At 62.5% G+C, this 24,799-nt stretch overlaps 1 protein-coding gene and 1 long non-coding RNA gene across 2 annotated transcripts; both read right to left on the bottom strand.

Moving 5' to 3' along the window:
- Nucleotides 1-1,870: 1,870 nt before the first annotated feature.
- Nucleotides 1,871-19,178, bottom strand: LOC101425707 (receptor-type tyrosine-protein phosphatase V-like; the record flags this gene model as incomplete). Its single annotated transcript, XM_058309324.2, is given in 33 exon segments — nucleotides 1,871-2,045; nucleotides 2,210-2,251; nucleotides 2,253-2,346; nucleotides 2,576-2,739; nucleotides 2,818-2,928; nucleotides 3,011-3,139; nucleotides 3,292-3,365; nucleotides 3,481-3,562; nucleotides 3,645-3,801; nucleotides 3,906-3,973; nucleotides 4,289-4,424; nucleotides 4,528-4,688; nucleotides 5,095-5,217; nucleotides 5,909-6,043; nucleotides 6,982-7,058; nucleotides 7,169-7,259; nucleotides 7,393-7,486; nucleotides 8,469-8,516; nucleotides 8,646-8,772; nucleotides 9,867-9,934; nucleotides 10,446-10,656; nucleotides 10,919-11,059; nucleotides 11,371-11,652; nucleotides 12,237-12,503; nucleotides 12,676-12,939; nucleotides 14,417-14,689; nucleotides 16,167-16,442; nucleotides 16,577-16,684; nucleotides 16,687-16,798; nucleotides 16,882-17,153; nucleotides 17,962-18,225; nucleotides 18,423-18,692; nucleotides 18,896-19,178. Coding segments are annotated over 33 exon segments (5,064 nt in total), but the record flags the coding sequence as incomplete, so codon positions are not given.
- Nucleotides 19,179-19,263: 85 nt separating this feature from the next.
- On the bottom strand, nucleotides 19,264-21,257 carry LOC131273071 (uncharacterized). Its single transcript, XR_009180192.2, has 3 exons — nucleotides 21,169-21,257; nucleotides 19,630-19,693; nucleotides 19,264-19,336 (listed from the first exon to the last, which is right to left on the bottom strand). It is a non-coding gene; the product is annotated as an uncharacterized lncRNA (long non-coding RNA).
- Nucleotides 21,258-24,799: the final 3,542 nt, after the last annotated feature.

Raw genomic sequence — 24,799 nt, 5'->3', positions numbered from 1 at the left:
CCCGCTGGCGGGCAGAGCCCGCCTGAAAGCCAGCAGGCTGGCGCCACCTGGGGGCTCGATGCCGCAGCTGCAGCTCAGCCGCACTGAGCTGCAACCGCAGAGCCTGCCTAGCCAGCCCCAGGGCTTGGAAAGGGGACAGTGGCTAAGACTGGGGACAAATCCCTGTTCTCTCCTTAGACCAGAGTGGGATGGCTGTGTTGACTTCATACAGCCTCTTGCTTTCTCTGGTCTCCCGCCCCAAGCCAAGCCTCAGTGCAGGGCTGGGGCAGTGTGCCTCCTGCTTCCCACCCTCTACTCTGTCTACTCGTGATCCATTCAAAGGACACCAGAAGCCAGGGGACCTCAGAAGCAGCCAAATTCCTTCCATCCCATCCCTCCACATCCCAGGACCCTCTCGCCAACCTCCCTCCTGCTCTTTGCTATGCCCGATGGGCTCCGAGGGCCAGAGCAGCTGCACGGCTGGACCAAGCAGCCAGCAGACCCTGACCTGAGGCTCCAAGTGGGGCCCTGGCCCTGGCTGTAGAAGATGAGCCTCCCAGGAAGGCTGGAGGCTAGCTAGCTCTGCCGGATCAGAAAGACCGACTGAGGAGAGCCACCCTGCCCTGGAGCAGAAAGCCACCCAGACCCGCCTGCTTTTCTGGCCTCACTCTTGCAGATCTTGCCTCCATCTCCCACCTGTTTGCAGCTCCTACTGCACAGACTTGAGGGGCCCAGGCTGGAGAACACCACGATGGTGGGCTCAGAACTAAGTCTCCAGCCTGCCCACTTGAAGGTCATTAGGAGGCTAACCTTGGAGTCCTGATAAACATAGTGTATGAAGAAGACATTGACGTTCAATGGGAATGGACACTGGGCACCTGGTGGGGGAGTACCAGAGCCTACCCCCATTCTGAGCCAAAGCCCCACCTCTCTTCCCCTTCTCCAGCCAGGCCTGAGAAGAGCCCTCCTCACCTCGGACCTCCTGCACATTGCGAGGAACTCAGGGGGCCAGTGAGGGCTCCTCCCTCCCCCAGCCAGAGGGACCTAAAACTCCATTCCAGGGATTCCTGCTCTGATTCGTCCACACTCTCCCAGCCCCACAGGGGCCGCCCGGCACCCAGGATTGTGCCTGCAGGCACCCTGCCATCCAGAACCTTGCAGCGGGGCCTGGGAGGCCAGCAGGAGCGCACGAGGCTGTCAGCGAGTGAGGCACTTTGTGTGCAGTTCAGTACTGAAAGGGTGGGACAAAACACTCCCCACCCCAACCCCTGGCCTCCTCCCGACCCTCTTCCCTGGGCTTTGGTGCCTCCTATTTTTTCCTGTCCCCAACCCCCTCAAAGCCTTCTCTCCCACCTCCCTCTATGTGGAGGGAAGGAGGGGCGCGGGAAGGAGCCCAAGGTCCAGCCTCCCGGGGGAGCAGCGCAGCCTCGGCGCTTGCCTTCCAAGGCACAGTGTGGCTCCAGCACCTCCACCTGGCAGGGATAGCAAGCAGGGGCTGAGGAGGCCCCTGGGGACTCCGGAGGTGGAGAAGGCTGGGGTGGTAGGAGAGGGAAGCAGGGAACTGCTCATGCGAGTGGCAGGTGAGTAGCTGGGCTGCTGGACCCAGGCCTGGCTTCCCAGCACACTAGAGCTGCAGGGGTGAGGCCCGAGGAATCTGGGAAGCTGGAGGATGGGCAGAGGTGCCTGTCGACAGGGCCTCAGTCTTGGAAGGCGACAGCCTGCAGGCTGCCGGTCAGCCAGCTCCGCCAGGGCCTGCCCTGACTCACTGCTCCAGGCGTGTCCAAGGAGTCCATGTCCTGCAAACCCTTGGGGCCAGCTCTTTCCTCCTCCGAAGACAGACTGACAGGACACACTCAGCCTCAAGCTCGCCCCCATGCCTTTATTCCCCTACTCTTCCCCTTCACAGCACAGGGCCCAGGTGGGGAAGCCAGCTCCCAGCATGGGCCATCACTGCAGCCAGGAACTGCCCTCCTCTGCTCCCAAGCTGTGCCGTGAGCAGTGTCCACTCAGGGGAACCCGTCCACCAGCGCGCTGTTCAGACAGTCGTAGAGGTAGATATACTGCTCCTGGGGGCAGAGAGCCGGTGAGAACCTCACGCCACCTGCCCGAAGGCTCCCGGGGTGTCCCGTAGCCCCCAGGGCTCCATCCGGATGGAGAGCAGCGCCACCTGCCGGTGAGGTCAGCAGAACGGTCCCCAGCTCCCACAGCCGAACCCCTGGCCGCCTCTCACCAGCGTCGGGGTCATGAGGTCACAAGCCTGTGACTGCTGCAGGGGCCACGCCGAAGATGTCCACGGTGCATTCCGCCTCCGCCTGCTGCAGCAGCTGCTCCACGGCCAGGAAGGTGCCCAGCTGGGCCACACCGTGGCTGCAGTGGGCCCAGGGTTGGCTGGGGCTCTCGGGCGGGGGTGGGGGGAGGGTGGGGTTCCAGGCATGTGGGAAACCCAACCCGGGGGTGGGGTGCTGGGAATGGACCCTGGGCACCCGGCCAGCCAGCCTGGGCCTGGGCAGGGAGGGGGTAAATTCCACCCACAGCCCTGATGAGAATATCATCAAGGGGTCCTAGCCCCTTCCCCCCAGCCGTAGTCCAACGGCACCTGGAGTGGCTGAGCAGCGTGCCCGGCTTCTTGCTCGAGCCCCGGGCGCAGCACTGGCCCACTGCCTCCAGGAAGGGCAGGAGGGTGGTGGCGGGCAGCTCGTGCCCGGGCTCCCCGCTTGGGAACTGCAGTCGCTGCACCTGCCTCTCCTCCTTGCTCTCTGCCTGGGGACAGAGGCACCCTCAGCACTGGTGCAGAGCTGGCGCAGGACCCCTAGCCACACCGGGGAGCCCCACACCTACCTGAGTGACCCTAAGGAGGGTACAGGGCCAGCCCGCCGTGCTGCTCTCAGCCACCCAGCGCACTGTCACCACATCCGTGATGATGGGTCGCATCTCCGTCGGCCAGAACCCCTGGGAACGGGCGAGTCAGGCAGCTTCCCGCGGTCTCTCCCAGGCCCCGTAGCAGGCTGCCCCCTCCCCCTGCTCCCCTCACCTTCTCCTGGGTGCTGGGTGGGCACAGGGAGACCAGCACGTTGGCGCTGTGCTCCCATACCAGCTCCCAGAGCTCCTCTGGCCCCGCGGGGCCCATCAGTACCACGTGGTCACGGCCAGAAGGGCCCCCCTGCAGAGACAGCTCAGTGGCTCCCGGGGACTGAGGGCACCCCCTGCCCATTCCACAGCTCTGGGCGCCCCGCAGTAACCCCAGCCCCAGCCTGGGAACCACAAGGGGTCAGAAAGGACAAGCGACAGGGCAGACAGGCCGGCCTTGCTCACTGGGAAGAGCCAGGCCTCGGGCATCTCATCAAGGGGCTTCACCTCCAGAGAAAATTGCCCTTGAGAACGGTCATCTGAGGAAAGACACTAAGCGTGAGGCTGCCAGAGCCGGAGGTTCCCGGCCCACCCTCCACCCCCACTCCCGCCCCTTGCCCATCCATCCACCCCTCCGCACTGCCCGGCACTCACAGGAGGTGGTGCCATTCTGCTCGTGGCCAGGAGGGGGCGCCGCTGAAGAGTCGGCCTTGACCTTGATGGCCTGGAGCAGGAGCTGGGAGGCAGGTGGGCATGTGAGCCTGCAGGCGGGAGCAAGCGGCCCTCGGATGTCACCCACCCTCTGGCCCGCGGCTCACCTCGTACTCCTTCAAGAAGCCAGCGTTGGCGTTGGCCGACCTCTTGGCGCACGCCTGCGCAAAGCTCCTCACGGCGATGGGCTGGGGCCTGGGCATGGAGAGGCTCAGGGAGAGGGTACTCGAGGTCCCCCTGTCCTTGCTCCTAGTCTTCTTGGCTCTGCCCAGGGACAGGAGAAAGAAGAGAAATCTGTGTCACCTGGTGGGAGGCCCAGAGAACATGTACCCCCACTCCCACGAGGGCTAAGGGGAGCCACCGCTTACTCAGAAGTGCCCAGGGGCGCTGCCAGAATCTTGTTCAGGAGGCAGCTGTGCAGGAAGATGTATTGGCTCTGGCAGGGGAGAGGAGGGTCACCCTAAGGGAGCCTGGCCCCGCAGGGACATCTTCGGGCCCAACCAGCAAGGCAGGGATGGGGCAGGAGAGGGCCCTTGGGAACCTTCACAGCTCTGTGCCGCCGTGTCAAAACTGGCAGGGGCCTGCCCCGCCACCCCCTTGACAGACAGGGACACAGAAGCCCTGACACGTACCTTGTCAGCTCCTTCTGGGCCCTGCCTCCACCTCCAGACCCTGCGGCCACCTCAGCCCCCACCTCCCACCCTCTCCTTCGGGGTCCCAGCTGCCCAGCCCAGCCGGCCGAGGGCCTCACCAGCGTCTGGATCATGAGGGGCCGGTGCAGCCGGAGGATGTACACAGCGTTGAAAACATCTACCACCTGCTCCTCCTCCAGCTGCTGCAGCAGCCTCAGCAGGGCCACGAAGGTGCCTGTGCGGCCCACGCCCGCGCTGCGGGGACATCCCCAGAGGAGCTGAGGTGGTGAAGGGGCTCCCCATGGTCCCAGCTCTGCCCGTGGTCTCAGAGCCCCACCCCTGCTCCCCCTGTCCTCACCTGCAGTGCACCAGGATGGGTGCCGAGCCCTCGGAGGCCCCTACCTGCCTGCGGACCACTTCCACGAAGGAGAGCAGGGAGCTGGGGGCCTCGGGGACGCTATGGTCGGGCCAGGTGGTGAACTGCAGCTGCTTCAGCCTCCGCGGCTCCTGCTGGGCGCCCTGAGCCAGGGTAGAGGCAGGGGAGCGGCAGGGGGACCGTGCTGCTTCTCCTCATGCCAGGATCTTCCCCATGCCAGGATCCTGCCCTTTCTCCACCAGTTCCCTGCCCCCGCCCTGGATGAGTTGTTCCTTGAAGGTGGTGATATGTCTTCTGCAACCCTTGGGTCCTTCTCTAGCCTCCCGGGTAGCATCTGCTTCTAGAAGTTGCCCGGGCAGAAGGCCAGTTCTGGTCGGTCCCTGGCTTTCCTGCACCCAGAGGTCATACCCCAAGGAAGTCAGGGGCCCTGGGCTGTGGCCAAAAGCTTGAGATCCTCAGAAGGAAGGAAGTCACAGGGACCCAGGAGGGGAGGCTACCTTCTCGGGGAGTGCCAGCTCTAAGGCTCACCCCTGTCTCCCCGGCACCCACGTGCTGCAGTTGGAATTCCCGTTTAGTCCACTCTTCCTCAGGCTCCTCAGCCAGGAGGTGGACAGTGATGTGGCCATGGGTGATGGGGATGGAGCTGGCCGGCCAGTAGTGCTCACACAGCACCTAGGCCAGAGGGTTAGAGCAGGAGAGGCTGGGCTGTGGGCCCGGCATTTTCCAGCCCATCTTCTCCGCCCACCCATCTGTCTGGTCCCTGCCACCCTACTGAAATTCTGCTTTGTCATGACCCAGTTCCAAGGCTAACTTCTCCAGAAGCCTCTCTCCCCTGACAAGACCCCAGCTTCCTCACCCCAGAGCACGGAATGACCCTTAAGGCATGGAGTTAGTAGCCGGGCTCCTTGGCAAAACCGAATGGCCCTCCTTTAGCGGCCCTCTGCCCTGGCCTCGCAGGCACCCTCTCTGTCCTAGGACCCTGCACTGAGCGGTGCACAGAGGAGCATCTACCAGGCTCGTTGAAAGAAAGTTTATAGAAGGCCCCTACCCTCGACCAGGGCCAACCCCCTCCCTCTCCTAACCTGTTCCTCCTCTGCCTAGCACAAGCGCAAGTGCAGGCAATGAGAAACAGCTGAGGCCAGTGGAAACTGAGTCAAGCTGGGAATTTGAGTACCTGGCCCATTCCCCTGTCTCGGGATGCTGGGAGACCTCCAGGCCTGGTTGGTGCCACTCCTATCTGCCCCACCCTCCCTGGGGGAGGAGTCCGAGGGGGTGGGAGAGGATTGCTCTGGTCAGGGCCATTTCTGTGAGGAGAACGTGTGCCACCTGGTGGTAAGTCCACGAAACTGCGAGGCATGCTCACCCGCCCATTCTCCATGCCCACCGTCAGCATGACGATGATGTGGACCTGCTGCTCCCACACCAGCCGCCAGAAGTCCTCCAGAGTTTTCTTGAGAGGCCCCTGGGTGGCAATGAACTCCTTTGGGTGGGCGTAGCCCTAGGGTGGGGATAGGGGAGAGCAGGAACCAGTCAGTAGAGGACCCCTTGGTCCCCCCGGCCCCACCAAGCACACAGCAGTAACTACCCGTGTGGGATCTCCAGGAGTGAGGACACCGTGTACACGCCCATATGCGTGCAAGCACGTGAACACGGGTGTGCACCAAGGAGTCACACCTGGAGGGGTGACCTCGGAGACCAACTCCCGAGGGACAAGAACAACCAACATGAAAAGCACAAGATACTGTCATGCCAAAAATAGTCTCCCCAGCCCACCCTCTGCACCAACCCCAGGGCAGCCTTCCTTAGACATTGTGTTTCTCATATGCTCAAAAATCTTCTATGGCTCCCCCTTGTCCACCAAATAAAACACAAAGCCCAGCAATCAAGGTCCTCCTTCACCCAACCCCTCCCTGTCTCTCCAGTGTCATCTCCCTCCACTCGCACCCACCCCCACACGCTGCCTCAACTTTCTTCCCGGAGTGCAAGTAGGGCGCTCGCTCAGGCTGTCCTCTCCACCCAGCATGGCCTTCCCCTCTTTCATAACTTATCAAAATTCTACTCATCCTTCAAGAGGAGATCAATCGTTTCCTCCACTAGAAAGCCGTTCTTGAAACCACAAGACCAAGGCTGTTCCTTTTTCCATATGCCCTGAACACTGGGCTCGTTCCTCCAGTACAGCACTTGTCGCGCCGTGTGGTAGTTGTGTCACATGTCTCACTCATACACACACACACACACATGCTGGGGCCTCCCAGAGAACACAGCTAGCCCGGCTCTGCCTGGTGCTCAGTGGAACCTCAACCAGTACCTCTGGATTGACCTAGAGGAACACGTGACTTCACCGACGACCAGGCGCAGTGAGGGCAGGCCAGTGTGTCTGCAGACCCCCCGCCTCGCGAGCGGACACGGCCAGACAGCCCCGCGGGTGGCGCTTACTGGGATGAAGTTGGCATTGATGTAGTCAGAGTGGGGCTCTCCCTCCAGCTGGGCCAGCCTGACGCGAGAGTGGTCGTCTGTGGAGGGGCAAGGGGGCGCGCTCGGTGCCCGGGCACCCGCGGCCCTCCCGTCCACGCCAAGCCTGGCCGCCTGCCCGTAGGCCTCCTGCCCTGCTCCCAGCGCTCACAGGGAAGCACGTGTGGGTACCGGTTCTTGGGGGTGTTGGCAGGGTGCTCGGCCTCCAGTCTGGGCTGTTCCTTGCCCACCTCCTTCAGCTCCTGCAGAGATCAGGGGCTGGAGCAGACCTACCTGCCCCGCAGGACAGGGGCAGAGGCCCGGAGGGTGGGCGCAGCCTAGCCAGAGGCCCCCGGGCCCTCCCTCCTCTGAGCGCAAGGGTGGTACGGGCCTCACCTCGAACTCCTGGAAGAAAGCCTGGTGAGCGTGCGCGCTCTTGGCCTGGTAGCTCTGCTGGAAGCTCTGAACGGGGATTGGCCGGTGGGTCCGCCTGGTGAGAGGAGGGGAGGAGGTCCACAGCCTGGGGTGTGCAGAGTCCCCGCTTCATCCCAGCTGCACCACCGCCACCCGGGAGCCCTGGGCTCCAGCCCCTGAGGCGGAGTCAGCACGTTTTTTTAATTTTTCTTTTAGGAGGCGCCGGAAACTGAACCCAGGACCTCCCGTGTGGGAAGCAGGTACTCAACTGCTTGAGCCATGACCGCTCCCTGCAGTATGCATTTTTTTTTCATATTTTTAATCTTTTTTTTTTTAAGATGCATAGATCACACAAAATGTTACATTAAAAAATATAAGAGGTTCCCATATGCCCCACTCCCCACACGCCCCACTCCTCCCACATCGACAACTTCTTCCATTAGTGTGGTACATTCACTGCATTTGATGAGTACATTTTGGAGCACTGCTACACAGCATGGGTTATAGTTTATGCTGTAGTTTACACTCTCTCCCAGTCCATCCAGTGGCTTATGGAGCATGCATTTTTAACAAGCCCCGTGGCTGCGCGGCCAGGGCTGCAGGCCCCCACTGTGGAAAGACGAAAGGGGAGGAAGGCGGGAAGACAGCACCGAGCCGGGAGTGCACAAGATGAGCCTTTAAAGCCCTCACAGCAGTGCACAAAGCACGTCAGCTCAACAGGAAGTCACATAAGCCGGACAGGAGGAACCAGTGGCTAGAACTACAGACCTAACCGCAGAGGGGAAAAGGAAGAAAAGAGAGCTTGGCCTAATGGCCATCTAGCGGTCGGTCAGGGAGAAAGTGGGGCAGGAGCAGGCGGGTCTGGAAGGGGAAGGAGAGGAGGCGGCTGGAGGGAGGCGGGGGCTGGAGATGCCCACGCTGGGAGAAAAGGCCAGGGCAGCGCCAAGGAAGGAGAGCAGCTGCGCAGCCCCCGGGGGGCAGGCCGCCAGGGCACCCGCGCCGCCGCCCGAGGCAGGGCCACCCTCTACCACCTGGGGAGGAGCAGAAACAGCACTCACCGCAGGTGGGAAACGGTCAGCTCTTGGGAAAATCGGTGCTTCTCTGCCCTGCAAAGGGCAAGGAGGGGTGTGGGTGGCAGCCCTGAGGTGGCGGGAGGGCGGGACACGGCCGCCCCTGCCCCACCATGCTGCCCCCCCCCGAAGCTCCTGCAGCCCCCAGCCATTCCTCCGACTCACCTCTGCCCCTTCACGCGCCTCCAGCACAGCAGGCCCACCGCGGAGCAGAGGGTGAAGGCGCAGCCCACCACGATGCCCGCCGCTCCTGGGAGGGGCACCGCCGCCCGGGGGGCGCTGGCCTGGGGCTCTAGGAGGGCCAGGAAGGACGGAGCCTGGCAGCCTCATCGTCGCCCCCCCACCAATGCCGTGCCAGCCTCTCCTGGATTTGGGACCCTCTGGGGGGAGGGCACGGTAACACCCCCTCCCCAAAGTCTCAGACACCAGACCGCAGCGAGGGGACATCCTGGGCGGGAGCTGAGCCCACCAGCCAGGCCTCCCGGCCCCACCTCCTGAGCGTGCCCCACAGGCCACGCCCGCCCTGACCCCCTTAGAGGTAAGAAGGCCGAGGCTGGCTTCCCGGACCTTCCAGCACCGCACTATCCAGTACAGCAGCGGCCAGCCCCATGTGGCTATTCGTGTTTGAAATGCGGGCAATGGAAATCGAGATGGACCTTAAGTGTAAAATTTCAAAGACTTTGTAAGAAAAAAAATCATGAAAAATACCTCATTAATTTTTAATTGGTCACGTGTTGAAATGATACTATTTTAGATAGCTTGACTTAAATAAAAAGCTTACATTAAAATTCATTTCACCTGTTTACTTTTTTTTTGAGGTACCGGGATCTTGTAGGTGGGAAGCCAGCACTCAACCACTGAGCTACGTTCACTTCCCCGAGTTTGTTTGTTTGTTTGTTTTTAGGAGGTACCAGGGATCGAACCCAGGACCTCGTATGTGCGAAGCAGGTGCTCAACCACTTGACGTACATCCACTCCCCTCTCTTTACTTTTTTAACATGGGTACTGGAAAATTTTTCATTACACCTGTGGTTCACATTTGTGGCTTGCCCGATGTCTCTACTGACAGTGTTGTTTTAGGATCTCAACGGCCCGGGCACACATGGGCATAAGAGGGGCAGTACAGGAAGGTGGTGAGATCTTGGACACCAGCACAGTTCGATCAAAGCCTCTGCCTCCTCCCTCTGTCTCACCCAGGTAGGTCTGATGCCAAGAGCACCTTCCTCACTGGCTTCTGGGTCTCTCAGCTCTGCCAGGTGGGACATGCGCCCCTGGGGTCTAAGCTTGAGCCCTCCTGCTGCTGGTTGGAGGCAAGCCTCCAAAGGGGGTCCCAGCTCTCCTCCCCCACTCCAGGGCCCAGCAGGAACCTGGGCATGCCCACCCTACCTGAGAAGGCCGAAAAGGAGACACCAGGTTCAGAGGAGCCATGCCTAGAAAAGGCTGCAACGCTGAACCTGGGGCCGAGAAATAGAGACTTCTGTAGGAGGGGCAGGCAAAGCACCTCCCAGGAACCCCGCTGATGAGCAGGAGACTTGCACCAAGTGAGAGCTCCGCTGACTACTTAGAGGCTACTCACTGAGCTATCTGCTGTCTTACAGCAAGTCACTTCTAGCTGTCCTTCCATTGTCCCTGTCCTATTCTGCTAGCAAGTATAAGCACTAGATATAGGTACTTGGATAATGCTTGGCATTGCCCTGAAGCTGAAACAGAATCCAGCTCCTCTTTTTTTAAAAAGGAAGGAACGGAGGGAGGGAGGGAGGGAAGGAAGAAGGAAATCCTGTAACAGATGGATATTCCCCTTTTTGCCCTACCTACCAGGAAGCCCAACCAAAAAAACTCTATTGACCCTTAGGCTAGCACCTGCATTCTCTTTGTGAGTCTTTTTGTATAAATAACCCATTAGAGAAACATAATTGTCCCCTCCCCCAACCCTCCCCCGCCACCACCTCCAGCCTTTACCCTCACCTATATTGGAAACCTGGCTTGAGCTGCCCATTACATATTTCCTGGGTCTGGTCACAGTCCTCTGTACCCACAGGCACCGTCCAGGATCTCAGCACAGCCCAGGGCCGCAGGTAGAAGGGGTTGGGGAGCAGCACGGCGAGGTAGGAGTTACGTCCCCGGTAGTAGTGGTCGTACCAGGTGTGGTTGATGGCCTCCCGAGGTGGTCGAGCCACTAGGAGAGGAACGGGGAACGGAGAGAGCGGGGCAGCAGCGTGGCTGAGGCCCCTCTCCCGGCCACAGAGGGGCTGTCCTGTTCCTCTGACATACTCCCACCTCCTGCAGTAGCCCATCCTCGAGAAAGCTCAAGTCCCCTTACTGCTCTGTGACATATACCACCCACTGCTCATGCCAACCTCAGCCGGGGACCCCCTCACCTACCCCTGCCTGGGCAGCGGCCAGGGGTCCCCCCCATTGGCCCCAGGCCCAGGACTCACATGACACATTGCTGGTGGCAACGATGCCGTACCACTGGATCTGCCCATCGTCCTCACCAAACATGCCCCGCGTGATCACCACTCCCATCCCCGCCCCCGGCTCCAGCTGGGGGGCCGCAGCTAACTCAGGGGCATGCCAGGCTGCGGGAGGAGACGGGGAGGGGGGTCCTCAGGAGATACCTGACAACTTGTCTGCCAGGGCAGGTACTATGCCTGCAGAGCCCCAAGACCTCGCACGACGCCTGGCACGTAGTAGGCCCACAACAAATGGCTGGTGGATACAGCCAGATAAGAACTGGAGGAGTCCTGGGCCACGGTGCCAGGGCACGAGGCTCAAAAGCGTGGAAGGAAACAAGCAAGAGCAGGGCCAGGCGGAAGGGTGGGGGCTGGAGGACCAGGCAGCCAGGGAGGGCGGCGGCGGGAGGAGCTGCGGGGCCGCGGGACGCGCCTACCCTCCGCGGCCGTGCTGCACACCAGCGTGACCGCCCGGCTCCACAGGCCGTTCCCGCCCAGCACGCTGAGGCTGAGGTGGTAGGGAGTGGCGGGCGCCAGGCTGGGCAGCAGGAGGGCATCCCCGGAAGTGTGGGCCCGGAAGACGAGGTGTGTGTCCCGCCCCGCAGCCAGCTGCTCCGCCACCACAAGGCAGGTGCCCACGTCCCCGGCGGGCAGGGTCCAACTCAGGACCAGGCGGGTGGCCTCGGGCTGGCACTGCACGTCCTCCACGGGGCCAGGCTCTGTGGGAACCAAAGGCTCTGCCTCGTGTGGGTGTCACCACTCGGCGCCCCCCAAGCGGATGGTACGGGAGACCCTCAAAACCAGCAGATGCAAAGCCCCTGGGCATTCCTGCCCATGGTTAGGGGCACAGACCCTGAAACACGCCCTCCTTTGGATGTCATTGCCCGTCTGATGAAGCAGAGGGAGCAGTGACCAGGGGCCCTGGGAGGGGCCTGCCGTGCCCGCCGCACCTGGAGGACACTAGGGAGGGCAAGGAAGGAGGACCTGGTGGCCTCATCCCCATGCCGGGGCCCTGCCAGACTCTCCTGGATTTGGGACCCTCGGGGAGGAGGGAGCAGTGCCACCCCCTCCCCAAAGTGCCAGACGCCAAACCTTGGCCAGGGATGGCTGGGGCGGAAGCTGAGCACACCCAGCCAGGCCTCCCTGCCCCACCTCCAACGCTCACCCACAGACCCTGCTCCCCTCCCTGACTCCCTAAAGAAAAGGAGGAGGGCGAGTGGCACCCAGTCCCGTGGACAGTGCTGCCGACTTGGCTTGGGGTCCGCCTCCCGGGGCAGCTCCACTGCCCCCCATGCCCACATACCCACAGGCAGCACCACCGGATGCGTGGCCGCGCAGAGCGGCCCCGCAAGGCACAGCACTGACAGGGACACGTTGCGTCCAGGCGTGAGGCCCCTCAGGACCAGGTGAGCTTGGCCTAGCACCAGGGGCTGCCTCCGGGAGGGGTGCCCAGCCTCTGAGAGGTGGGCATGGCACGTCCCCTGCCCCACGGGGCCGCTGGGCCAGACCAGGTCCACCACGGCGCTGCCCGCCTGCATGGACACCAGCAGCTCGCTGGGAGTGAGCGGGGCTGTGGAGGGAAGGGGGCAGCTCAGGCAGGTGGCCGGCCCCAGCCCTGGGAGCCCAGCACTCCGGGCCAGAGCCCTCAGGTGTAAAGGGGGGCAAGGGGGCAGGAGGGGGAGCCCAGGGAGGCGGCCCTGTCCACCGCTGCCCTCACTGCCTCTTCCCACTCGTCAACTCACAAGTCCAGCCGGAGGCGTTGGCTGCCGCGGCGTGGAGCGGCCCAGCGTGGGAGACAACCTCCACCTCGTACTTAGTGCCCGGGCTCAGAGCCGAAAAGCGTGTGCTGTCCACCTCGGGTCCCAGCACGCAAGTACTTTCCTGTTCCCCCGCCCGGTACAGGGTCACCTGGTAGCCGTCCCGGCCCCCAGGAGCATGGACCCAGGATGCCCGCAGCTGGGTGGGGCCTTCACCAGTCACATTTACCAGAGCAGGGGCCAGGGGGGCTGCAAGGAGAGCCGCAGAGAGGAAGGGAGGCATGAATATAAATGGGATCCCCGAGCCCCCCCTCCCCCAAAGACCCCTGCTTCTCCCCCCCATCTTTGACCCAGTCTAGAAGCAGCCAGGAGTTTGAGATACCAGTTCGGGGGCACAAGCTGAGCCCATGATCCCTCCACTGCAGCTGGGTGGCAGTGCTCACCCAGAGAGCAGAGTTCAAACGGGTTGTTGAATCAACAGATCAATCCCTTACTCTCCCCTTCTCATCGGCTAGACCCAGCAGCCCTAGAGCGAAAGCACATGCCTTCTCCCAGTCCCTGCACCCGAGGAGCTTTCAAACACCCTGACGTGGGTGGCGGGGGTTCAGCAGGGTAGGCAGGCATCTGTGGGTGCAGGCAGTGCCCCACCCCCTGGCCCCCGGCCCACCAAGGCAGAGTTCAAGCCCAGGATCTGCAGTAACACAAGCCTGGCTCAGCAACTAGTCAACACCACCTGTATAAATGGGGAAACTGAGGCTCAGAGGAGGATGAGGCTGGCTCTAGGGGTTGAGCCACACCTAAAACTCCTGACTCCTAGGCCAGAGCTCTTGCTAGCAGCTCCACCCAGGGCTGTCTCATGGGGCTGGGCAGAAATCTAGGGGGGACCTAGAAGGGGCCCCGAGGGAAGAGGGAGGCTGAGGGGGGAGAGCGAGGTGGAGGTGGAGAGGATGTGCTGGGGAGTGAGGGGGCCACCAGCTCTCCAGCAGCCCCTCAAGGGCTTCCTGACCCGGCTTTACAGGCCCCTGGCTGGGAGGGGAGCCGAGAATCCCGGGGCGAGTTGTGCAGCACGTCCCGCCCCTTCCATAATCCCACAGCTTTCCAGGGCCCGCTGAGGGCCCCCTCTTCCTGGGCCGCCCGGGGCCGGGGCTTCGTGGTAAGGTGCACGGATGCTGGGCCAACTGCCCAGAGTCGCAGCCCAGCGCCCCACGGACAGCTGCGGCACTCAGGCAAGTTACTTTCCTGCTCTGTGCCTCGGTTTCCTCACCTGTGACATGGAGCCAACCTAGTACCTCCCGCAGAGGCTTGTGGTTATGAGAAGTGAATGAGGGAAAGCGGGTGGAGCACTGAGCCAAGCGCTCAGCGAGCCAGGCAGCTATAGCTGCTGTTATCAGCCACTGGGGGGCTCCGGAGGGGTGAGGCCTGGTCCCCGCGCCCCCACTGCTGCCACCTCCATGCTCAGCCCTGCACAGGGCAGGGAGACCAGCGCACCCACCGCTGCTGTGCAAGTGGGGCAAGCCCCTGGAATTTGGGAATACCGGAAGGGCTGGGGCCCAGGGGGTGTTCCGAGGGGGGCGGGGTCTCCTGGCGGCATGACCACCGTCCAGGGCACACCCCCGCCAGCCCAGCTGTCGGCTCCCAGACCACAGAGGGCTCGAGGGGGCAGGCAGCCCCCGGGAATCCCAAGAGCGGGGGTCTCCGGAGGCGAGGGCCACGCGGGGGCGCTCACGGGTCCAGCCTGCGGCGGTGGTCGCGCCGCTCTCGTCCGGCCCCCGCAGGCTGGACAGCCGCGCCTGGAACTCGGTGCCTGCACGCGGCTGGGCCCAGGAGAAGTCCCGGGTCTCGGGGGCCAGCGTCTCCTCGCTTTCCAGACTCGGGGGCCTCAGGCGGTAAAGCCGCAGCTGGAAGCCGTCTGTGTTCCCGGGCGGGGGCCCCCAGGAAGCCCTCAGGGCAGGACGTTGGCCGGCAAGGCTCAGGCTCAAGCGGGCAGGAGGCGCGGGCACTGCAAGGACGAGGGGAAGCAGGTGGGTGGAGCCCGCGTCCCCGCCTACTGTGTCTCCAAACAAGCCCCCAGGGTTCCCAGCAGAAAATCCACCTTCCACGGGGCTCCGGCCTCACTCTCCTTTCCTCCCCGGGGAAACCTCCTAAAACACGAAGCTTCTGCCCCACCCCTCCCCACTGCCAGCTCCTTGAGGGCGCGGCGCAGGTTCGCAGCGCCCCGCCTCACCCAGCGCAGCGCCGGCTCGCGGGCGCCCCTCGCTGGTCCCGTCTCCGCCGTACCGGTCCCTGCAGGGCGACGCGCTCTCTCGGCCAGTGGGCCTTGGCGCACGCTTAGCCCCTTGCGGCGGCCTCCCTGACCCCCTGCCCAGACCCTCACACTTTTCACTCGCTGGCTCTTCTCCTCCAGGAACCTTCCCTGACTCCCTTGTGGGAGCTCCTACAGGATGACATTGAACCACGTAAAATTCCCAATCTCTGACCATTTTAGCTTACAAAAATGCAGTTTCACACGTTCAAGCTAGTCCATTGCGTATATTCCTATCACTGCCCTTACATTTATTAGAATATAATTTATAAAATAAATACAATCAGCTCCCATCTTGGCTATAGTTATGGTCTATTAGATCGTCCCAAACCCTGAATTAGCAAACACTGAACTATGGCTCCTAGGAAAAATACAGGGTTATTTTCCTGAGAGCCTCTGGCGTGGCCATGACATTTTCATCAACTGATCAATACAAAACCTTGGTTTATGTGTGTTTCTGTTTAAAGGCCCCTTATCTCATACACAGCGCTGATTCAGGAACTAGAGCTCACGCCTGAACGAAGCACATCTGACACACGTTTTTTTCTCTGCCGAGCACATCACGTCTTCTTGTGCGTAGGAATGCTAGACAGCACATCAGTACCATACTTAGGGTCATTTTAAACAGTAAAACCACCAACCAAAAGCACCAAAATGTGAAAAAAAAGAGGCACTAAATATGCAAGAAGGGCACTTGTTTCCAGTCAGAGAGCTGAAACTAGAAGGTAGAGCGACACCGAGCTCAAGTTTTTTGCCACGCTGCACATCTCTGCAGGTGACACATGAGCACTGTATTGACTTTAGAGTAAAATTTTGGAGAGTAGGTTAATTTGTAAATACAGAATCTGTGAATGAGGAGAAACTATATATGTATAGAAATCATCCATTTACTTGTCAGTCTTCCTTTCTAGACTATCTTGTTCACAATTTTTAGCCTCAGCATCTACCGCCCTATGCAGAAAATGAGAGGCACTCATTAAAAATCAGTTGTAAGGAAAGTGGATGGGTGGATGGCCCACAAGATGGTAGGAGGTAAAAAAATGCCTGCAAATAGCATTAGAAGAGCAATCGAAAGGCCCCCGCTGGGACGCATGGCCCTCTGAGTCGGGAATATAGAACCCAGAAAGACAGAGAAAGGAAGCCGGCCCCCCCGAGGCAGCAGGCAGGAGCTCACGGGTGCAGGCGCTGATCCGCCGTGTGCTGGAGCTGAGGCTCCCTGCCCAGGCCCACACCGTCAGGGTGTAGCAGGAGCCTGGCACCAGGCCCCGCAGCACCACGCTGGAATTGTCCGGGCCCAGGTCGACGAGACTGCCCGGTGACCTCGGGCTGCCCTCCTGGTGCCAGGCGACTCTGTAGCCTTCCCACTGCCCCGGCGCTGGGGCCCAGCTGATGGCCAGTTCAGAGGGGCTGCCCCTGCCAGCAACCTCCAATGACTGCGGTGCCAGGGGCCCTGGAAAGAGGGGTAGTTTGGCAAAGGAACCAGGTAGTGCCTGTGGCCCTGCGAGGCCCTGCCCAGGCCTCCTTCCCCAGAGCAAGGCCTCCTGGCTGGACCAAGGACCAGTGCTTGGCACTCAGTTGTGGGACCTGTGAGCCTCTGGGTGGTGACTTCCCGAGACGAGGCAATGTCTACCCAGTGGCAGGACTCAGGCACCAGGCCACAGAAGGTGACCTGAGTGGCACCAGGCGGCACAGCAAGTTTCCAGGGAGGTCTGGGGCACCCTTGGCGTAGAGCAGTGCCCGCCTTCCAGGCCCCCTGGCTGCCTCCAGCCCGTCCAGCTGCAGCTTGGCACCACGGCCTGGGCTGGGCTGCAGAACCTGGAGAGGATGCAGTTCCCAGATGGTGAGGACCACCCACCTCTTGAAGCAGATGCTCCGAGGCTGGGCCCCACCCTGGCCCCCTACTCACCAGCCAGCCAGGCGCTGGTCTGGGCCCAGGCATCATGGGGCCCGGCCAGAACCCTCAGCTCCAGAGCGTAGTGTCCGGTGGGAAGAGGTCCTGGGAATGTGGCGTTGAGGGCCCCAGGGCCCAGAGTGGCGTTCCTCTCCACCGGCCCCCTTAACTTCAGCAGGAAGCCGTCCTGGGCACCTGGCCCCACCTTCCAGCTTGCCCAGAGCTCCGGGGGCAAGGGGTGCAGTACCAGGTCCAGGGGGGCAGATGGATCTGTGGAGAAAAGGAGGAAACAGATGCAGAAAGACCTCAACAGTGCCCCGCCAAAACCCCGTCCTTGCTGTGCCAGCTTCTTTCTCCATGCGCCAGGCCACATCTCCCCAGATGCTGGCAGCCACCATGCCACGGTCTGGGTGAATTCTGGGATCTGCCCGCTACCTTCTGGCCATGGGTGGCAAAAACAGAAATGCCAACCCTTACCAAGGGTGGGTGTGCCGGCGAGGGTTTAGGCACCTGCCGTGACTTTCCAACACTGCAAAGTGGGCTCTGCTATTCAAGAAACTGAAGCCCAGAGAAGGTCAGCAATTTATCCAAAGACCACAGCCAATGAGGAGCAGAAACAAGATCCAGGGCCCACTAGGCTTAACCACTACCTGAGTGTGCTTCTCTGTGCAAAAGCGAGACGAAAATGTGGGAAAGTCAGCTCTGGAGGCATCCAACCCAGGTTCTGATGAGCTAAGCCACCTGTAAGCCACGTGGTCCTGAACCTCAGCTCCCTCTACCATAAAATGGGGATACTCCTACTTACAGAGGGCTGTTTGTAAGGATTAAATGAGATGATACGTGGAGTGTGCCTAGCACGGGGCTTGACATGTAGAAGGGTTCTAGTAATGGCCTCTATTCTCGCCATCAGCATCTTCTCCAGCCAACTGGAGGAGCACTCCCTCTGAGCCTCGCTCCTTCCCTGCAGGATTCCCAAGGGACCTCCCCCCACCGGTCATGTCCTGGTCACTTGGCGAGGGGCTGCTTCTCCATAGCTGAGTAGCCTCTGCTATGTCTCCCTTGTCCCCCAGGTACTCACAGGTCCACTCGATGGCCTTGGGCCCTTCTGCCCAATGAGGCCCGGCAGCAGCACTAAGCACCAGCTGGTAGGGGGTGCCTGGAGAGAGGTGAAGGAAGGTGTGGTTGGAGACCCCTCGCCCGACGACTGCAGTGAGGTTGGTGCCACCTAGGAGGTCTGTGAGCAATAGGCGGAGCCAGGCAGCGCCCTCAGAGCAGTTCCAGGAGGCTTGCAGCGCATCAGTGCCCAGGGCATGCAGTGCCAGGTGATCCGGAGGCACAGGAGCTGGAGAAAGGGCAGAGAGAGCAAAGTCCAGCCTGAGAAAGGGCTCCGAAGCAGGATTCTGTCACCCACCCTGACGCTGGGGAGCCAGAAGCACAGCCACGTGGGGACGTGCCTGTGGATGAAGCTCTGGACTCACCACTGCCCCCTCCACTGCAGATGCCCTGCCAGCAGGGACCTTGCCCAAGTGCCTGCCTTACCTGTCCATTGGCGGATGCTGGTCTTTGCTTGAAGGTTGCCAGCCCAGCTGGTAACCTCCAAAACATACTCGCTGCCTGGCAAGAGGTGGCCAAAGCTGTAAGACGGGTTGCCTGAGGACATGGAGACATTGTGTGCCAAGGTCTGGGATTCCAGGTGGTAGAGGAGAAGCTGGTAGCCATCCTGCTCCCCCGGGCCAGCCCCCCACGAGGCCTCCAGGCCGGATGGGTCCCCAGAGCTGTGGAGCTGCAGGTCACGGACAGCTGATGGGGCTGCATCGAGGTCAGAAGAAACACCAAGGTCAGGGGTTAAAGGGCAGCGACCATCTTCTTCTAGTGCTTCTAAATGGTTCGCTGAACCAGGAACCTTGGCGAAGTTGTCCCCTTTGGCTCCCCTGTCTCCTGCCAGCCCCCAGAGCAGCCACCTCCTGCCCAAACCCCAGGCAATACCCCCTCCTGGCCCGCAGGTCGCTCACCAGTGTGGGCTGTGAGGGTGACGGTGGCATTCAGAGTACAGGGTCGCAGGGCAGTCACTTCCAGCTGGTAGCGACTCCCTGGCACCAGGTCCCGGAACTCAAAGCTGGATGCGTTGGCACGGGCCCGGAGCTGCTGCCCCTCGGGAGAGCCGAGGGGGCTCAGGCGGGTGAGGCGGAGGGCATGGCCGGGCACGCCAGGCTCCAGGGCTGCCCAGCTCAGAAAGAGGCTGGTGGGCCGCCCCTGGCTGCTGACCTCCACTTTTGGGGGTGGTCCTGGGGCAAAGGGGCACAGTCAGAGTCTCCCCGTACCTCTTCTGCCCGAAAGAAGCAGGGAAGGCAAAGAAGGGCCCGCTCTGCTGCCCTCCGGCCTCCCGTGCATACGAGATGCCCACCTCCACTCTCCCCGCCAGGGCACCCTTCCAGGGGGCAGCATTCACCTTCCTGCAGGAGGGGAGGAAATGAACAGAGGCCTCTGGGGTCCAGGCCTAGTGAAAGCCAGAGGGGTCAGGGCAGGATGAGGAAGAGGGGTCCCCCAGACCCAACCAGAGGGGTGCCTGGGAGGCAGCCCCGGGCGCGCTGAGCTGTCTTCTCAGGGTTGGGGGCCGGGGGGGAAGAGGGGGGAGGCAAGGCTTCCTTTCTCGCCTAATGCAGACCAGCTGTGGGCCCACCGTGGGGGTGGGGGGGCCCAGAGCAGGGTCCCTGCCCACCCAGCCTGCCCACCATGCCCACCTTACCTCGGCCCACAACCCCCAGAGCCAGAGAAGGGCTGTGAACAGGAGCGGGGACCTCATCTGGTGTCTGCAAAGGAAGGCTGGGGGGCAGCGGGGAGGAGCAGGCCCCTCGCCCCGCGGCCGGCTGGCGAGGGTGGGCAGGCCAGAGCTCCGGACTGGCAGCCGGCGGCACAGAAGAACAGGGGCTGCCCTCCACCCTGGACCCTGACACCCCGGCCCAGCCTTGGCAAAGCTGCGGGAGGGGAGAGCGGCAGGCCCTGCCGGGGCTGGGGAGGAGGGGACTGTAACTCTGGGACCACAGACAAGGTCTTCTCCCCGCCTGCCTTGCCCCCCTCCCCGCAGCTGGCTCTCCAGGGAGGAAAACGTCCTGTGCTCTGGGGGAGGGACAGGACAGATGGCCCTGCAGGCAGGCGGGCGGAGCAGAGGCAGCTAGCCCATCGGTTCAAGCAGCGCGTGGAGACAGGGGGCTTGAGTCCCCGTGTGTGTGTGCGGTGTAGAACGCGTGTGCGCATGGAAACTGCCAATATGCGTGTGGCTGCATGTTCCTGTGTGCCGAGTGGACGGCCAGCTGGGCATGTGTGTGCGTGTGGGCTCGGGAGGGTGCCCTGGAGGCCTTGGGACACGGCGACTGTACATCTAGAATCGCCCAGCTGGCCCTTGGGACTCATCAGGTGCCACCCCTCGTGGCCCTGAAGAGCTGATCCCCAGAGAGGGGAGCACAGCCTATGGACCCCTGCTGGTGAGGAGCAGAGCGCGTAGCTGGATGTCCACCTACCCCCAACTGGGAAACCTCTGGGATGTCCGCTTGCCCCCCCTCCTCTGCCTAGATCGGTGGGTGCCCCCCCCCCCCAGTTCCCGCTGCCCCCTCCCAGCTCCCAGCTGGCTGCCAGCACTGCAGAGGTCCAGGCAAGCCCACCGCCCAAAGGTCGGCACTGGAAGACACTGAGCCAGCTGCCCACCTCGAGCTGCCCACCTCGAGCTGCCCACCCAGGTACCCCCAGCCCGACGCAGCCGAGGGCGTGAGGGAGAGAGAGTGGGAGAAGAAACAGCCCTGGGGCCGGGGACGGAGGCCCAGGGCTCAGAGGCAAACTGGAGCAGGGAGGGGGCAGTTTGCGGAAAACAGGCAGGTACAGACACTCTGAAGGCCACCCCGGCTGCCGTGGGAGCCAGCCTGTCTCGGAGCAGCCCCCACTGGGAGCACAGGCCGACGAGGCCAGCCCCGCCTCCCTCCCTGTTCAGCCGAGATGGGGCGGCCTGCCCTCCCCCACTCCACCCGGCCCCAAACCTCAGAGCCGCCCACCGGCCCCTGGATGGGGGCCGGGAAACTCGGCACTGCAGACTCATCAGATTTTCCAGCTCTGCGTGTGTGCCTATGTGTGTGAGCGTGTGCATGTGTGTGTGAGAATGTGCACACACGCATGCGCTCTTCGAAAGAGGTGGAGGGTAGCAGCTAGGGAAACTGAGGTGAGAGCGAGGGGGCCCAGTCTGGCCAAGGGGCAGGGGAAGCATCCTACCCTTGCCCCACCCACTGTCCCTCCTCACCTGGGGGCACCTCACTTGGCTCCTTCTAGAGAGTCTTGATGGGCAGCGGCAAAGGGAAGAAGTGCAGTGGAGACGTCCTCATTAGAATCTAGGTAGAGGAGGCGCAGCCGGACGTGGGTGCGGTTACAGGGGGTCTCAGACCCTTCCCAAGAGTCCCCACAAAGAGGGTCCTATTGGGGACACACAGATGCCATAGGCAATCCTAGGGACAGAACCTGGAGAGGCGCACGCGCCAGCCACCACCCAGTCTGGGGAAGCCCTGGGGACGGGAGAGGGGGCTCTGGAGAAGGTGAAGAAGGGTTCTGCCAGCTAAGCCACCTCCCAGCCCAAACCTCTCCATTCAGCACAAAAAGTACCACAAGGCTGTATCCACCCCCCTCCCGGATCCACCCCCACAGACAAACCCACATCCTCTCCCTAGAGAACCCCGGGGTCCTCCCAAGCTCTCAAAGCACCTTACTGATTTCTCCCGGAGAGAGCCAGCCCAAAGGGAGAGGTGCTCAGGGTGCCGGTGTTCTGGCTCCAACGCCCAGTCCTTCCCGGCAGCTGTCCCTGCTGCCTCTTCCCGCCCCGCCCTCCTCTCCCACAGGCTGCACCCAGGCCCTGGGCATCTCCCACACTGGGGGAAGGCAATCGCCAGGCTGGAGACAGCAGGGGGCCTCAGGGCAGGGAAGTCGCCCCTTCTCCCTCCCACATTCCAGGAAGGTTGCCAGGGGCCAGGAAGGCCTGGGCCCCACCAGCCAGGCTGTGGGGAGGCAGCAAGGGGCTGGAGGCAGCAGGCTGTTGGGGTGCTGCGTGTTTGTGTGTGTGCATTGAGGCCAAGTGCATGCATGGGTGGGCCCTGGGGTGTACAGATCCACCTGGATGGATGTGCATGTGGGGGTATCTGGGGACAAAAGAGGATGGAGGGAGCCTGGAGGGTCCCTGGGGAGAAGGAAGGGGCATGTTGTGGAACAGGTGTCCATTTCGTTCTCTAGGCTGGAGAAGGAGAGGGAGGGGGATGCTTCTGCCCTAATGTCCCCCCACCAGGGCCCTGAGTCACACAAACAGGCAAGGAACTAGGCTCTTTCCTGGAGCTCCAGGAGGCTGAGCTGCCCTGGATTGCTGATCCTCTCAGCTAGGGGGTGAGTGGAATGGGAAAGTCCCCTCACCCACGGGCACCCAAGGGTGGCAGGGAAACTGAGTCAGGGTGTGGGGTGGGATCCAGGACGACCCGGCCCAGGGCAATGGCCTTGGTTAAACACCCCCTGGGTCTCCCTCCTCCAGAAGCCTTTACCCTGGCCAGTCCAGCCCCACCTCCACCCGCTCACAGCAGTTCTCCGTCCCACTCACCAGCGGCTCCTCAGGACCCTCCCGGCCTCTCCCCGGATGAGGCTCCCAGATCCCAGCTCTCTGTTTCTGTCTCCTCCGCACAGACCAGGGACAAGCTGGGCCTGCCAAGCCAGAGCCAAAGGAACCAGCCAGGGCTGGCCCGGGATCCGGGGTGGGTGGAAGGAGCCGGAGCATCTACCCGGGATCCTAGGCTTCCCCAAGAGGAAGTGAGGCGGGGGGCGCAGGACACGTGGAGCCAGGCAGACCCGGGGGTCTTGATCCCAGCAGCCTTGTCCCAAGATTCCCTCCCCTTGGAATATTATAGGCAGCCGTTGCCTCCAGGGGCTGCCAGGGAGCAAGGACTCCTGGGAACTCCGGATACACCTGCCCACTGAGGGGGTTCTGACACTGCAGGCAGGGAGTTGCGGCTTGCCGCCCTGAAATTAGGGAATGACTGGAGCGGGAGGCAGGAGACTCCGGAGGCATGTGCCAGAGCCAAGGGGGGCGAGGGCTCCGCCATCCCCCTGCAGGGCCACCTCTCTCTGGTGTCTTCGGACGGGGCTAGGACTAGAGGCCCCTAGAAGTGACTTCCTTCCCCTCCAGAACCTGCCCACCCCCAGGTGGGACTGCCCCAGGCCCCGTTTTGCTGAAGGCGAGCTGGAGAGAGGGAGAAAGGGAGGCAGCGAGGAGGGCGGGGAAGAGTGGTGGCAGGCGAGACCGGAGACCCGGCAGGTGTTCCTTCTTCCCAGACTGCTCCCAGACCGCTCCTCTGCTAGGCCTGCTTCTGCAGCCACGGCCCCTCGGGGCTTCCTGTGGGCAAAGCCCTGTGCACAGCCCTCCTGTCCTCAGCCCTGAGGACATGTGACCACCGGAGGGGGGGCGCCTGTCACCTCCCCAGGAAGGAGGAGGAACCTGATAAGGCGGCTGCCCTGAGCTCGTCCAAGGTCACAGCTAATAAGCTGCAGTTCAGACTCATGGGAAAGTCTCCAACTTTCAACCCTCACCACACATTGAAGGTCGCTGGAAACTGAGTCCAACTCAGGAAGGCAAATCAGCGATTTGGGAGCTGGAGCTGGAGAGCAGCCGCCCCCCCCCCCCCCCCCGCAGCCGCCCCCCCCCCCCGCAGGCCCACTGGGGGGTGGTTCTAGAGCGGAAGGCGGCTGCTCCCAGGGGCCTCCAGTCCTGCTAGCGTCCCAGCAGCCAGGCAGAGCCCTCTCTGGAGAGGCCAGAGAAAGGAGCCCAGGGCCCCAGACCCGGCTGGGGAGGGGCCGTGGCCGGGGGATGACACAGGTCTTGTCCCACCAGAAGTGGCCCTCGCTCCTGCCCCAGCTCTGGCCTCACACCTCCCTGGCTGTGCAGGCATGTCTAAACAGGAGGGTGAGCGGCAGTGGGCAGGCAGCAAGGGGTGGCAAAGCAGCGGCCTTTCCCCCAAACACCTAAGGGAACTAGGAGCGTCAGCAACCTGCACGACCACTACCCCAAATCCACCCCCAGCTGCCTTCCTCACCACTGGGCCTGCCCCGACGCCCCTGTCCCCGGCTCCCAAGGCCTCCCGGGCAGGGCAGCGTGTCTCCTCTGGTCTTTGTCATGTCCCGCCTCGCCTGCTTGCTGTGCAAACGGTCAGTTCACCCCCAGGGAGGTGTCATCCCACAGGGGGCCCCCGGAGGGCTCCTGCTCGGTCCAGACCTTGCTGGACCCCCGTTTCCCCTTCACTGCTCTGCGCCAGAGCCCTGTCCCTGGAAGCCCTCCCCCTTCAAGCCTTGGGAATTCATGGTCAAGCACAGGCCGCACCTGCCCAGAGCAGAGGTGGGCACAGGCTTGGGGAGGGGTGGGGGGAGAGAAGGGGCAGGAATGGTCAGCTTCCTCCCTCTTCACCCAGAACCCACCCTCCAACTCCTCAGCCCCCGCCGGGCCCAGCCTTGGAAGGGGTGGGGGATGAGCTCATGGCCAATGGCGTTTAAACCAGGGAAACCTGGGGGTGCCTGGCAGACCAGTGGGGGGAGGGCTTCTGCCCACTGCCCCCTCCCCAGCCCTGTGGTATCCCAGCTTCCTGTTCTTGATAACAATGGCCAGCTTGGTCCGGAAGGGGTGGCCCTCTTTCCAATCTCCTCCTGCCCCCACCCCACCATCTCTGGAAATACTGGCCAGCTTGGAGCAGGGAGGGCTGAAGCAGAAGCCAGGCTCAGGTCACTGTCCACGGGTACACTCAGGACTCCCCAGGCCCCTGCTTCCCCACCCACCCCCAATCTGGGCCCCAGACCCAACTGCTATCCCAGCTCTTCCCTGCCTCCTCCTCAGAGAAACCCACCCGCTCTCTAGA

This window comes from Dasypus novemcinctus, chromosome 13 (genome assembly GCF_030445035.2).
Source record: "Dasypus novemcinctus isolate mDasNov1 chromosome 13, mDasNov1.1.hap2, whole genome shotgun sequence".
NCBI classification, from domain to species: Eukaryota; Metazoa; Chordata; class Mammalia; order Cingulata; family Dasypodidae; genus Dasypus; species Dasypus novemcinctus.
Note: the sequence above shows the minus strand (reverse complement) of the source record. Positions and strands in the feature narration are given on the sequence as shown.